Source organism: Crocodylus porosus, unplaced genomic scaffold (genome assembly GCF_001723895.1).
Source record: "Crocodylus porosus isolate Cpor-Errol unplaced genomic scaffold, CroPor_comp1, whole genome shotgun sequence".
NCBI classification, from domain to species: domain Eukaryota; kingdom Metazoa; phylum Chordata; order Crocodylia; family Crocodylidae; genus Crocodylus; species Crocodylus porosus.
Window position 1 is genome coordinate 25,383,317 of NW_017728909.1, and position 13,658 is coordinate 25,396,974.

Genomic DNA, 13,658 nt, shown 5'->3' on the forward strand with positions numbered 1-13,658 from the left:
TTGGTTTTGACTTGTGCAAAGCAAAAGAATAATGAACTAGAGCAGACAATGAAGAATGGAAAGCAAATGATTTTTTTTTAAACCAGAGTCAGAATTTAAAGTGATTTTTAGTTTAACTTAATTCCAAAAGAATCTATTTAGAGGCTTCCTAGGTTAGCTCTACAATTAAAAATGTTATTGACATAGTTATATCAATTCAGGAGCGACTGATTTTTTTCTTGCTGATGCTAATACGAGTCCTACATTAGATGCATTATCGTGGATATAAAGTGCTTAATCTACATTGCTATACTGCATTCTTATAGGGTGGCATTTCTTTTTGGAGGGTTTTGCTGGTTAAATTATATTTTAGCATTAAAGTAGATCTGTAGTATTCATCTGCTTTTGTTTTCTCATTATTTATTTTAAAAGGCCAAACTGTAAGAAACAGGGCTTGCATATTAGGTTTAATAAACTTAAGATTACCTTTAATATTAATCTTAATATCTGAATCTAATTAGGCTCTTACTAAGCATTCTTACTGCATTTTACATTATTTCCAGAGCCACTAAATGTATGTGTAAACTGCGACTGGCAGAGAGATGGGAAGAACTTCTTTACCCACAGAGATGTTATACTGAAACCAGATAAAGAAGAGATTCACTCTGAAAACAAAGCAAGAAACAAACATTGTAAATACACAGATTAGATAGTTTGCTTTACTTAGCACTGACAGGGCCTCAACTGACATTTGTTTCATCTTGCAAAGAAACATTTTTGAGAGCTCAAAGGACTGCAACAAAAGAGAGAAATTTCCTTAACAGGTTAGCTGCTTTTTCACATCTCCCTAAAGAAAAGCAACACATTGTCTTTTGTTTAAAATGTCTCTCTATAAAAAGGATCTTCTAGAAACAAGAAACTAGGATCTTCATGCTAGACAACTGCAATCACACAAACCAGGGCTGGATTTAAGGCAGCCAACTGGAAGATCATGGCTTTACAACACATGATGACAAACACAGGTTAAATATTAGTAAAAAAAAAAACCCCCCAAAATACCTGCATACATCAGTCGAAGGTGTTAAACATTCATAATGCATGAGAGAATAAGCTTTTGGTAACTTAGAGGTAAGAAGTCACACTTTTAATATAGCAATAGATTCTCAATTCCAAGCAGAATAAACTGGATGCAAGACTCTGGAAGACAGAAAAAAGCCAGCTGAAGAGAGTCAGACAGGCAGCTTAGAAAACAAGGCTACTGAAAAAATATCCCCCTTTTCATCACCAGTTAAACATTATAGGCTTTAAACCATAGATGTCAATGATCCAGCCTGCAGACCAAATCTACCAACTGACCCCCAGAGCTGCTCCTAAGTCTAGAATTGACCCAGACGCTGCATGTGGCAGGCACCAGCTGAGCCCTGCATGCAGGGCCTGGGACACACTGCATGTGGGCTCTAAGTGCAGCCTGAGTCTTGGCATAGTCGCTGAATACCCTGGATCCAGCATGCTGGGGAGTGGGGTTGGGTCCATAGGCCATATGCGACCTGTGGAGCAGGCTATGCACTATTCATTCAGCCTGTGGAGCCAGAGTTAGACATCTCTGCGTTAAGCCACAGTCTGTCACTTCAGTTAAACATTTTGGGTTTTAACATTTTATTTACTTGAAAGAATCACTAGGAATAATGTCTCAATGTCCAGCTGGGAGGAGTTATCAAGAGAGATTTCCCAGGGATCTATCCTGGGTCTGGTATCATTTACTATACTTACCCAAATTCAAGATGACTTTCAATTTAAGATGACTCCCCTCCCCCACAGTAACTAGATTCTCTACATGGAAAACTGAATTTCTTATAAAATTTTCCATGTAGAAAATGTAATTAGTGGAAGATAGTCTTGAATTCATTTCCCCACTGCTGTGGCAGGGGATGAGAGGGAAAAGCCCCACCCATTGTTCCCCACTGTCCCTACCCCACTATTGCCTACTCCCTTGCCACCTGCCCTTCCACGTCTGTGCCTGCCTACCGCAGCCAGACTTCCCATTCCCTGCCTCCCTGCAGCTTGCCCTCCCAACCCCTTGATCACCCCTACATGCCCACCCTCTCCACCCCTCACCCTCAGGTAAGTCTAGCGGGGAGAACAAGCAGCATCTCCCAGTCAGGCTGAATTTTGGGCTGAAGGGATCTGAGATGAAGCAAAAAGGTGGGGAGGGGGCACCTGGAGGGAAGGGGAGCAGGAGGTGAGGGATAAGCTGCCATTTTCCTCTGCTACCCTTTACTCACCCCAGCCATTTGCCCCCTCCCTCAACAAACAAGATATTCTGGCCTGGGGCAAGCAGCAGCTCAGCTCTGACTTCAACCGTAAGCCAGGGCCAAACCAGTGCTGAGCCACCCTCTGCCTTAACCTGGTAATCGAATCCAAGATGAGGCTTTGTCCCCTCCCCCATACTGATTGAGAGAAAAAAAAAAAAACACTTGTCTTGGATTTGAGTAAATAAAGTAATACTGTTATAATGAATTGGATGATGGGACTAGGTGCACACTTAGCAAATCTGTGGATGACACCAAGTTGGGTGGAGTGACAGACACAATGGAGGGCAGGGCTAGGATCTATAAGGACCTGGATAGACTGGAAAAATAGTCTGTAATTAATCAGATGAGATTCATCAAGGACAAGCACGAAGTCCTACATCTAGGATAAAATCACTGCATACACAAATACAAATTGGAGAATGACTTGCAAGGCTGCAGTACTACAGAGAAGGACCTGCGGATTACAGTGGACCATAAGCTGAATGAGTCAACAACATGCTCTTGTTACAAAAACAGCACACCGGGTTGTATTAACAGGAGTGTCACTTGCAAATCAAGGGAAGTGATTCTTCTGTTCTACTCAGCACTGGCAAGGCCTCACCTAGTGTAATGTATCCAGGTGTGGGCCCCACACTTCAAGAAGGATGTAGGTAGATTGGGACGAGTCCAGCACAGTGACAAAAATAGTTAGGGGCCTGGGAAACATTACCTGTGAGGAAAGGCTGAAACAACAGAGCGATTTAGCCTGGAAAAGAAAATACTTTTTTTGGGGGGGAGGTGATGGGGGGGGAGGATTATTTGATAACAGGTTGGAAAGAAACTTGGCTGTAATGGTTTACTCAGGGATGATCCTGCCTTGAGCAGGGAGCTAAACTAGATGAGCTTGTGAAGTCCCCTCTAGCCCTATCTTTCTACAATTCGATGAGCATGGGCCTCTTATTGACAGGAGTCCAATGCTCACACAATGCTGTGCCAGATCAATCACTGCTTTCAACTTTGTTAGCATCTCTCTGACATCACAAAATAATTACAGAGTAAAATTGTGTCGGCCAGGACACAATTAACTGTTTGGGAAAGGAGCTGCCAGGATGCATTCAGTCCGCACATTTCTCCACAACTATTTCATAACATATCTTGAGGGCATGCAGTCAACACCTGCTCTGCTGAAACCAGGACTGGATCTGAATCTCCACACCTGGTCTACACAGGAAGTTTAAAACAAACTGAACAATGTCCAGGTGGGTGTATTTAATGAGTGAGTTAAAATACCTGGGTGGAGCTGCTGGGCCCTAAGAATCAGCAAGAGCCTCCCAAAAGGAAGTGGGCTGAACCCCACGTCAACACACTGCCAGTTTTCCATGTCCATAAGCCTTTATTGCCCTGCTCTTAACTAGCACAGTGGTGCTTAGAGCCAAACAGCCAGGACAAAGCAACCCACGCACTAAGCTCTGCTGCCCACTTGCTTCACCAGGCTGCGGGGGGAGCAACAACCAGAGGACCGCTCCACCACCTGTGCCAAGGCCTGCCCGGGGTCCCTGTGAACCTGCCCTGGGGGGAGAAGCCGACAAGGCAGAGTCAGGCTCGTGTACGTCGTTGCCTGAACGGACCAGGATGGGAGGGACGGTCCCACGCTGAGATCATCCCCCATGGCCGAGGAAGGCGCTAGGACGCCGGGCCCGGGTCTGCATCTATCCCAGCCGGGAGCGGCTCTCACAGGGGCTCTTGCCATGAAGCCTCACCTGTGTACACACCCGCCTGCCATCACACCCGTGTGCATCCCCCCCCGCCCCGAGCACCACAGCCGTGTGTACCCCTGACGCCGCCAGGGCAGGGCGGAGACCCCGGATGCGACCCCCGCGCCGAGCCGAGCTCACCTGTTGTCGCTGGGCGCGGCAGCCCGCTCCATGACCTGGCCCGGCCGCGCTGGTTCCGCGTCACCCCACGTCTGGCGCAGCCGGCAGCGGCACTGCGGACATCTCCGCTCGCCGACCCGCACGTCACCGCCGCAAGGCCTACCGGGAGCCCAGCCTCGAACTCCCACTCCCAGCGGGCCGCGCGGCCGCCGCGCAGCCTCTCACTCCCAGCAGGCCTCGCGGCCGCGGCGAAACTCCAAGTCCCAGTAGGCCTCGCGGCCGCTTCCGTCCCCGTGCGCGCGGCGAGATCGAACGTTGTCCGGGGGTGGGTGGGGCGGCCGAGCGCGGGAACGGGGCGGTGGCGCGCGCGGACACTCCGGGTCGTTCCGTGCGTGCATCTGCTGCGGGGCACCATGCACAGGTGAGGACGGGAGGACCTTCGGGTCCTTCCCCAGCGCGCGCTCAGTGCACATCTGTCTGCGTCGTCTTTGATCCTTTAGGCAACACGCGTCGGCATGCATGCATATGTGTGTGCGGACGTCTCTGCTCCCCGCAGGGGCAGAGCGCGCGGTAACTGGCTCCTTGGCCCTCCCGCGGGGCTGGCCCGGAAGCGGAGCGCGGCGTGGGAAGCCCCCACCTCACTTGGGATTACAACCCAGGTCATTCCAGCCATTTGCCCCTGTTGCTGAGCTGTGCGGCTCGCTCCTAGGAGATAGCTAGTATTTACCACCATTCAATGATAAATTAAGATCGCTAGGACAGTGATCTGTGTCACCTCCTATATTCAACTCCCAGCAGCCTAGTATTTCCCAAATGTTTGGGGCCAGCAGACTGTTGTGGACCTACTCGATTTCTCCTGGCCCAGCATGCACACTGGTTTTAATAATGCAGGCTGAACAGGGCTTGGTGCAGATGTTTAAACTGGACCCTATGAACAGCCATAGATTTAAATTGCTCAGAGTGGATGTAGGTAGGTGAAGTGACTGAATTTTTTGCTGTCTCATTTTAGGATTCCTGACCAGTGAAATTTCCATTGCTTCCTCTGGCAAATAGTTGTAATATGTAGAGAGAGAAAACTTAGCTGAATTTCAGCATGGTTCTTTCATTTCTTCATTTACCCCCAATGTTTTTAGCTGACCTCCCCATGCACTAGAATAAGCGATGGGTCTTTCCTCTTTAGTCAGTAGAGGTGCACTGATAAAGATTTTCTTGGCTGATACCAGAAGCTGATTATTAACTAGGCATATCAGCCCATACGGATCTAATAACTGATATTTAGTAATAATAGCTCGCTGAACGAGTTTTAGTTCAAGCACCTCCACCACCATTTCTAAGTGTAGAGATGCTGATACAGGAGATACGGCATAACTTTAATTAGAGCAGCACTTGGAGCTGTTCGAATTAAAGCACTGCCCCCACCCCTTCTGGAGCACATGTAAAAGTGCCCCATACCATTTGCAGCTCTTGTCCTTCAACCCCAGTCTAGGGGCAACTGCCTGAGCATGAAGTTGCTGGGTGGTCTCTGGGCATTTTAATCTCATAAACGTTAGGTCGGGAAGGGACCTCATGAGATCATCGGGTGCAGCCCTCTGCCCAAAGGGCAGGAAAGTCAGCTGGGTCAGATGGCCCCAGCCCGGCCAGAGTGGGCAGCTCAACTCTGCTGGCCCCTTCCCGCCCCAGTCATGTCTCCAGCTTTTGGTGCCTTTTATAACACCTGCCCTGGCCCTAGCCCATGCTGCACCAGCACCTAGGATGCTGTGGCAGCTGCTCCACTTCAGCCCAGCCTGGCGCACCAGCAAGGGAATGGGGGGGGTATTTGGGGTCACCTTGGCTTGTGAAAAAAGGTTGATAATGTTCATTTTCCTTTTATTGGTGCTGATCTGATATACAACCAATATATCTGTGCACCTCTATCAAACAGTCCTTGTTTCTCAGCTGCGCCTGATGGCTTTCCTGACCTCCATGGTAAAGTGCTTTGTTCCGTCTATGACCACCAGGCATGCTGTGATGCTTTTGCTTAAAGCCCTGTCACTGTGACACCACTCTTCAAAATTCCTTTTTTTTTCCAATTTTGCAGCTAAATCAAAAACAAAATTGTTGCCTGATTTTTTGATTACTTCTCTTCTTTGCTTCTCTTCATTGCTTTCTCCCTGACGTTAAGGTTGCATTTGACCCATTTTCTTTTCAATGTATTGACAAGAATTGGTCCCCAGTTGCTCTCTATGGGGATCTACAATTTGAGGTGCTGTGTAGATGTTTGTAAAGCTCTGTGAGATTTGTAGGTGCTATAGAAATAAAAAAGTATTGTTACTAAATCATATTTTTGTTTTTCATTGAGGCATTGGATTATTGTAGGGGTTGTAGCTGGAATTGCCATGACCATTCTTTCTGGTCTATCTGCATTCTCTTTAGTATGATGTTTAGGGGTAGGCATGTTGGCCGTTGTCATTTTTCTGAGGGTAACCTATTGTCTTCTTGCAGGAGACATCTCAAGGAAATCCCAGCTTCAAGCAGCAATGTTTTCACAAGTTTCACGTGGGCATGGGATCCTACCAAGACATCAGAGCTACTTTCGGGCATGGGCGTGTCTGTCCTTAAAAAGGAGCATCTGGGAAGTGAAAACACCCCACAGGATCTACTCGTATCCCTCTCTCCTCCTCAGAAACGGCAGAAAGTAAAAGAGAAGGACAAGGACTTTGTGATTGCACGCAGGCCTAGGCTGCTCCGAGAGCCAGAGTCAGGTAGAGTAACACCAGCCCTGGCTTCTCTCAGCCTGTGACAGTGACTGTGGGTCAGGTATTTCAGGTCACACATACTGTGATTCAGACCACTGGATTTTGGTTGCTGGATCCAGTGGATCTTGGACTTCAGTAAAGAAGTTGGGTTCTGAAAACGGCTTTAGTATAATTGAGGCAGTCAAGTTCAAAACTGCAGTTAAAAAAAAAAAAAAAATGCTCTAGCTAAAGAGAAATCCAGCTCATATTTCAGCTTTTGTGTGGCCAAAGCTGCCTCAGTCTGTAGAGCTCAGCATGTAGCACAAGATGAAGTTTGCTCACAATTCAAAAATTCTGTATTCTTCCACCTCCATCTGTAATGGTTCCGATCTGCTAGGCACTCTCAGAACATACCTAACATACAGCAGGATGTAACAAAATACAGTTGTGTCCATTTCTTTTTAAAACAGGCTTTCCTCAGGAAGAGAAAAGGATAGTGGTGTTGCCCACCTCTGCATAATAACTTAAGGATTAAAACACTCATCTAGGAGATGAGAAGCCTGGTTTCGATCTGTTGCTGTGCCTGATGAGATTCAAACCTGCATCTCCAGCCTCCCAGCAGAGAACCCTAGTTATTCTGGGTGGTTGGAGTGTACTGATAAATTTTTTTGGCCGATACCGATGGCCAATTATTAACTAGCCATATCATCCGATACTGATCCGATTGCCAGTATGCAGCCCGGCAGCTTAGAGAGCAGTGTTTGCTGGTAAGTCTGTGGCAGCGGGGAGGAGTGCAGATAGAGGCCCCTGTGGTGAGGGTGAGAATGGGTCTGGGGCAGAAGCAGGTGCTGTCTAGGCAGGGCAGTGCGTGGGATGGAGTCGTAGGCAGCTCATACAAGGAACGTGACTGGGCGACTCCCAGCCACTGTACATACCCCTGCAGGAGGGATGGGTGTTATGTGCCCCCCCCCTTTGAATCTGTGTGCAGCAAGGGTGGGTTGCCTGCTGTAGGCTTGGGGGCGGGCTGTGCTGGCCTCTTCCTGGCAGAGGGACAGGGCTGGGGCTGTGCTAAGGGTGGGCGGGGGTGCTACAGGGAATTTTTGGGTGGTTGTAGCCCACCCTGTAGCCACCCCTCCCAGTGCCACTGCTGCCTGCCCTGCCCTGCTCTGAGCGTAGCCCCAGCCCAGTGCCTGAGCCCACAGCAGGCAGCCTGCCTGAGCCCAGTGCACAAATCTGGGGGGCACATGCCCCCCCATGCCCATCCAATGGGTGTGTGCAGCAGCAGGGAGCTATCCTCCCTCTCCACCCCCCAGAAGAGCTGCCTGTGGCTCTGTCCCATGCCCTACCCTTCTTGGTCAGCACCTGCCCATCCCACTCCCTCTCTCACTGTGAGGAGCCTCGATCACCGTGCCCCTTCCCCCCTACAACTTATTGGCCAAATGCTGCTCTAAGCTGCCAGGCTGCATTTCTGGCCACGTGCATGCTGTAGCTGTGCGTGTGGCATTCATCGATGACGTTATTGGCTATACCGACCAAAAATAGCCAGTTGTCAATAATGTCAATTTTCCTTTTATCAATACCGATCTGAAAGGGACCAGTATATCCGGGTACCTCTACTGGTATCCTTCACCCTCCCACTGAAGGTAGGCCACTTTGCAGCAAGGAATCAAAAAAAAAAGGGACCACAAAGAGCACCAGAGGAAATTGGACCCTGTAGCTTAGTGGCTAGGTCACTTAGATGGGAGGTATTGTAGGTTAGAGTTTGCTCAAAGGACTGGTTTTGTAATTTATATTCAAGAGCCAGTAGAAAAAACACAGAAACAATTTTGAGAGTAGGACCTGTAACCCAGGAGGTTCCCCTACTATATGAATGCCCGAACCATGAAGACTAGTCATGTTCCCTCTGGTGATCTCTGTGGTCCTGTGAACATTAAATCCTATTCTGTAATTGAATCCTATTCATCTTCATTTTATTTTTTGAGTTGGGCAGGGCCCCAGCTTGAACACAGTGGGTAAAGAACATCCCACCTAAAATAGTTTATAATGTGGGAGATAAGAGAGAAGATTTTAAACCTGGGTCTTTTGCTTTTTAGGTAAGGCCCTAACTGGCACAGGGTAAATGTATAGTGCAAGTCAAAAGGAAAGCAAACCAAAATAAAACCATGCTGGCTTACATGGCAGAGCTGCAGAGGCATTAAATAGAAACAATGCTTCTTTCACAAGGTGGAAGTCAAATCCTAATGAGGAAAGGTTAAAAAAAAAAAAAAAGGAATAAATTCTGGCAAATCAAGTAATCTGTAGTAAGAAAAGCTAAGACAGAATTTGAAGAGAAACTTGCTACAGACATAGAAAGTAACACTAAAAATTCCTTTATGTATATTAGAAGCAGATGACCTGCTAGAGCATGCAAAAGGAATGACAGGATAACAGGGCCACTGCTGAGAAACTAAACGCGTTCTTTGCATTTGTTTTTGCTGTAGAAAATGATAAGAAGATTCCCTCACCAGATCCATTCCTCTTGAGGGACAAGTCTGTGGAGCTGACCCAAACTGAGGTGTCAGCAGACAAGGTCTCAGAGGATATGGATAAACCATACTGCAACAAATTACCAGGACCTGATGGCATTCCCTCTAGGGCAAGGGTGTTCAATCTTTGACCTGCAGGCCAGATGTGGCCCACTAAACCATCTGACCTAGCTTGTGGGACTCCCCATGGGTCAGGAAATTTGGCAGCAGGGGAGCAGTGGCACTATTGCTGCCTCTCCCCTGCTTCCAAATTCCCCTTTTCCCTTCCTCCCCCCAAATCTGAGGTCCAAGGGGGATGTAGCCTCATCTACCCACATGGGCCATGCCCCCCTTGAACCTCAGATTGGGACCACCAGTTGGATTCAGCCTATGGACAGACCAGGCACTGCCCATTTGTCCTGCTGGACAAAAAGGTTGGGCACCACCACTCTAGGCTCCTGCAGGAGATCAGCTCGGAAACTGCCTTAACTGTAGCATACAACCATACTGAAAACAGCCTCAGCACTAGAGGACTGGAAGGTTTTCAATGCGGCTCCAATATTTAAAATGGCTCTAGAGGGTGCTCAGGAAACTACAGGCTGGTGGATCAAGGTGACCTAGTTGATACAGTACATCTGAACTTCCAAAAAGCCTTTTGCAAGTTCCCCATCAGAGGCTCTTAATGAAGTTAGGCATGGGATTACAGGGAAGGTCCACTCATGGATCAGAAATTGGGTTAAGGATAGAAAACAAAAGAGTAAATATAAATACTCAGTTTTCAGGATGGAAAGAAGTTAACAATGGGGTCCCCCAGGGATCTTTGTTGGGACCAGCACTGCTGATTTAGAAAACGGGGTGAGTAGTGAGGTGGCCAGATTTGCAGACGACAGAAAATTATTCAAAGTGGTAAACACCAAGGCAGACTGAAGGACTACAGAAGGATCTTGCACTATTGAGTGAATAGGCAACTAAATAGCAGATGAAATTTAGTATAAATAATTGTCAAGTGGTACACATGGGCAAAAATAACCCATACTGCTCTTACACTGTGATGGGCTCTACATCATTTCTTAGCACACAGGGAAGAGATCTGGGAGTCGCTGTGGATAGTTTGCCAAAAAATCCCATCAGCTCAGTACTCAGCAGCCATCAAAAAAGCAAACAAAATACTAAGAATTATTAAGGGACTTCTGAACAAATATTATCACTATGCCCCTTTATAAATCCATGGTGTGTAGATACTTTGAATACTGTGCCTAGTTTTGGTCTCCATACCTCAAGAGAGATCTGGAAGAACTAGAGAAGGTCCAAAGAATGGCAACAAGCATGATCACTGGTATGGAGGGGCTTTCATATGAGGACGGACTGAAGAAGCTAGGCCTATTCAGTTTAGAAAAAGAGGCAATTGAGGGGAGACATGATAAGGGTTTACAAAATACTAAATGATGATGAAAAAATAAATAAGGATTTATTATTTACTACTTCACAGTACATGACCTAGGGGTCATAAAATGAAAATAACAGATGGTATAAAACTAACAAAAGGAAGTTTTTTCACATAGCACGTAATTTAAGTGTAGAACTGGTAGCCAAAGATGTGGAAGCTGACAGTTCAACCAGAATCAAAAAGGGATTGGACAAATTCTTGGAGGGAAGGCATATCAATTGCTATTGAACATAGGAGTTTGGGGTGCAGCCTCTGAATCAGGACTTCCTAGACCTTAAATGATGGAAATTGCAAGTGAGAGGAAGCTCGGAAAAACCCCGGTCATGCCACTTACTCTCGCTTTCAGCCTTCACTCTGCCACTGTGTGACACAGGATACTGACCCCAGAAATAGCAGTTCTTGTGTTCTTAACTGCTTGGTGATTATGGGCTCCATGACCCTCTCCTTTTCTGGTGGCCCTACATGAAAAGAAAGGAGGGAGCTTCTTTAAGTTGTTTGAAAGACTGGATGTTGGCAACTGCCTTTGCTGGGAATCTGTCCAAGTGTACAGAGCTGCCTTGCTATGGGCCACAGTTCAGCATTACCTCTGGAGAGAGGTGTCTTCTCTGAGGAAGAGGTTTCCCATGGCTTTGCAGAGACTGTTGGCAGCTTCTATTGTGACTTCTTCAACTGGGATTCAAGAGGATTTTGGAATTCAAGCATTCTACAGCTCTAATACAGCAGTTCTGGGCAGCCGAGTGTAGCTATTCAGAAACATTCATCTAGCAACAAAATAGACTGTTTTGAGGTTTGGTTTTGCTTTAAGAAATGAATAGTCCCAGTGCTTTCATAAGACCTCAGTTTGACCTCTCAACCTAATATCCAGTCATTTTTTAAACCTTTTTGACTTTGAGTTTTACTCAGTTTATGGCGGGGGGGCTTGTTTTTTAAACTCTTGTGTGCAATCATCTTTGCATAAAGTTCATACCTAAAATGAATACTGTCTCCTATCACCGTTAGAGAGACTATCACATTTAGAACAAGGCAAAAAAAACCCAGATTCCTTTGCAGCAGTAATAGTGTTTTCTAGAATTGCACCCTTCAGAATTTACCAGCCAAAACCCAGAAAACTTAGATAATATAGCAATATCATATGTATTATAGAGACTGCTTTCAGGAGAGTTGTGGACTTCTGTTTAAAAAGAGCTAATTGCACATAAGCAATGGCAACGTTCGTTTCAGAAAAATAAGATGTTGTGACTTTAGAACTTCTTACAAACTTTCAAAAAGTAACATAGGTTGACCACAGAAGCTTTAGAAAATAACTAATGACAGTACCATTGGCAGCTATTGTTGCATATATCTATACATGTTTCCCTCACTTTATGCGGGTTCCATATGCGATGACCTTTTTTATACCAAAAATTTGTTATATGCAAGGTAAATTCACTGTTATGAGATTGGTGTGGTGGAAGCCTGCAGCAGCTGCTGTGTGCGGTGCATTGTGGGAGTGACGTGCACCAAAATACAGTCTCCTGTGTGGTCTGTGCTCCTGGCTCATTGTCTGCAACACGTTTCTGTAGTTGCCATCTGCATTATGATAGTGCACTGTGCTTGTGTGTACTGTCTGCTGTTGGCAAGTAGCAAAATTGTCTAGTAAAAGTGGTAGAAATGGGTCTGGGGGTCGGTGCAGCTGAGGTCTTAGAACGTGTCCCTATGTGTTACTTTGTAAAGTGGGTTCCCTTTAAGCAAACTCACATTATGCACCATTTTCCAGGAACACATGTACAGCATAAAAGCAAGGGAAACCTGTATACTGTTGTATATATGTATATGGGGTGCACTTAGTACCATCATGGATAAGAGTAGTAATTGTAATATCTTTCCAATAAGGAAATGCTGAAAGTATATAAGCAGGGTATTGGTATTTGCATTGCCTAAGGCAATGAGGTGGTGATAAATTAGAAGGCTTTTTCCTTTGTCCTCTGGTTTTCATGTCAATTAATTTACATTAATTAATTCCCTGTAAAATTCATTTTTTCTTGAAGGTGCTTCTTGGGATGCCCTACCAGATGAATTACTATTGGGAATCTTTGCTTATTTACCTCTAAATGACCTGCTAAAAGTTACCCAGGTTTGCAAGAGATGGTATCACCTTTCGTGAGTATTGTGTTTTGCTTGTAAGCATTCAGGGCAGCTTTGCTTTCTAAAGATTGTGAAATGATCTTGTTCATCTTGACATGCATATTTAAGCTGGTTTAAACTGTATAAGGATTTTGTGCACGTTAAGAGAGAATCCTTAAAACACATAAGTAAATAATTGTAGCCAAAGGAATATAATATTCTGGCTTATGCCACTTATTCATAACAATAAAAGCTAAGGGTGCACTGATAAAAATTTTGTCAGTACATATTTGGGCCGGTACTGATGGCCGATTATTAACAAGCCATCTTGGCCAATACTGAACTGATTGCTGATATGCAGCCTGGCAGTTTGCAGAGCAGCATCTGGCTGGTATGTCTGTGGGGCAGCAGGGAAGGGGCATGAGGGGGCAGACTTGATAAAATAGCCTGTGGTGAGGGAGGGAGTGGGCAGGGGGGTGTGGGATGGAACTGTGAGACCCTCATCTGGTGGGGGCAAGGGGCAACTCCTGCTGCTGTACACATTCCCCAGGGGGCTGTAGCCCCCCCTACCCCAGCATTGACTGGCCCAAGTGCAGCCCTGGCCCTGCCCCCCTGCCGGGAAGAGCCCAGCACAGCCTCCAGCTTGCTTTGCGCACAGATCCAGGGGCACCCCCATCCCCATGCCTCCTCCAGGCATGTACATAGCAATGGGATCCTCCCAGTCTTCTTTCCCCCCACCCCCCGGG

General features: G+C 46.5%; 3 protein-coding genes across 3 annotated transcripts in view; 1 reads left to right on the top strand and 2 right to left on the bottom strand.

The window, feature by feature from the left end:
* The window catches only part of LMBRD2 (LMBR1 domain containing 2), a 38,307-nt gene extending 34,031 nt beyond the window's left edge, over positions 1–4,276 (bottom strand). Inside the window, exon 1 of the mRNA XM_019531956.1 lies at positions 4,166–4,276. The gene's annotated coding sequence lies outside the window, so the exon portion shown is untranslated. The remainder of the gene's footprint in view (positions 1–4,165) is intronic.
* A 161-nt stretch (positions 4,277–4,437) lies between these two features.
* SKP2 (S-phase kinase associated protein 2) overlaps positions 4,438–13,658 on the top strand; it is a 25,751-nt gene continuing 16,530 nt past the window's right edge. The window contains exons 1-3 of the mRNA XM_019531958.1: positions 4,438–4,565; positions 6,626–6,885; positions 12,837–12,948. Of these exons, the coding sequence (XP_019387503.1) occupies positions 4,558–4,565; positions 6,626–6,885; positions 12,837–12,948 (380 nt within the window). The 5' untranslated portion in view covers positions 4,438–4,557. The remainder of the gene's footprint in view (positions 4,566–6,625; positions 6,886–12,836; positions 12,949–13,658) is intronic.
* Positions 11,124–13,658, bottom strand: part of NADK2 (NAD kinase 2, mitochondrial) — a 63,393-nt gene continuing 60,858 nt past the window's right edge. Inside the window, exon 11 of the mRNA XM_019531962.1 lies at positions 11,124–11,570. The gene's annotated coding sequence lies outside the window, so the exon portion shown is untranslated. The remainder of the gene's footprint in view (positions 11,571–13,658) is intronic.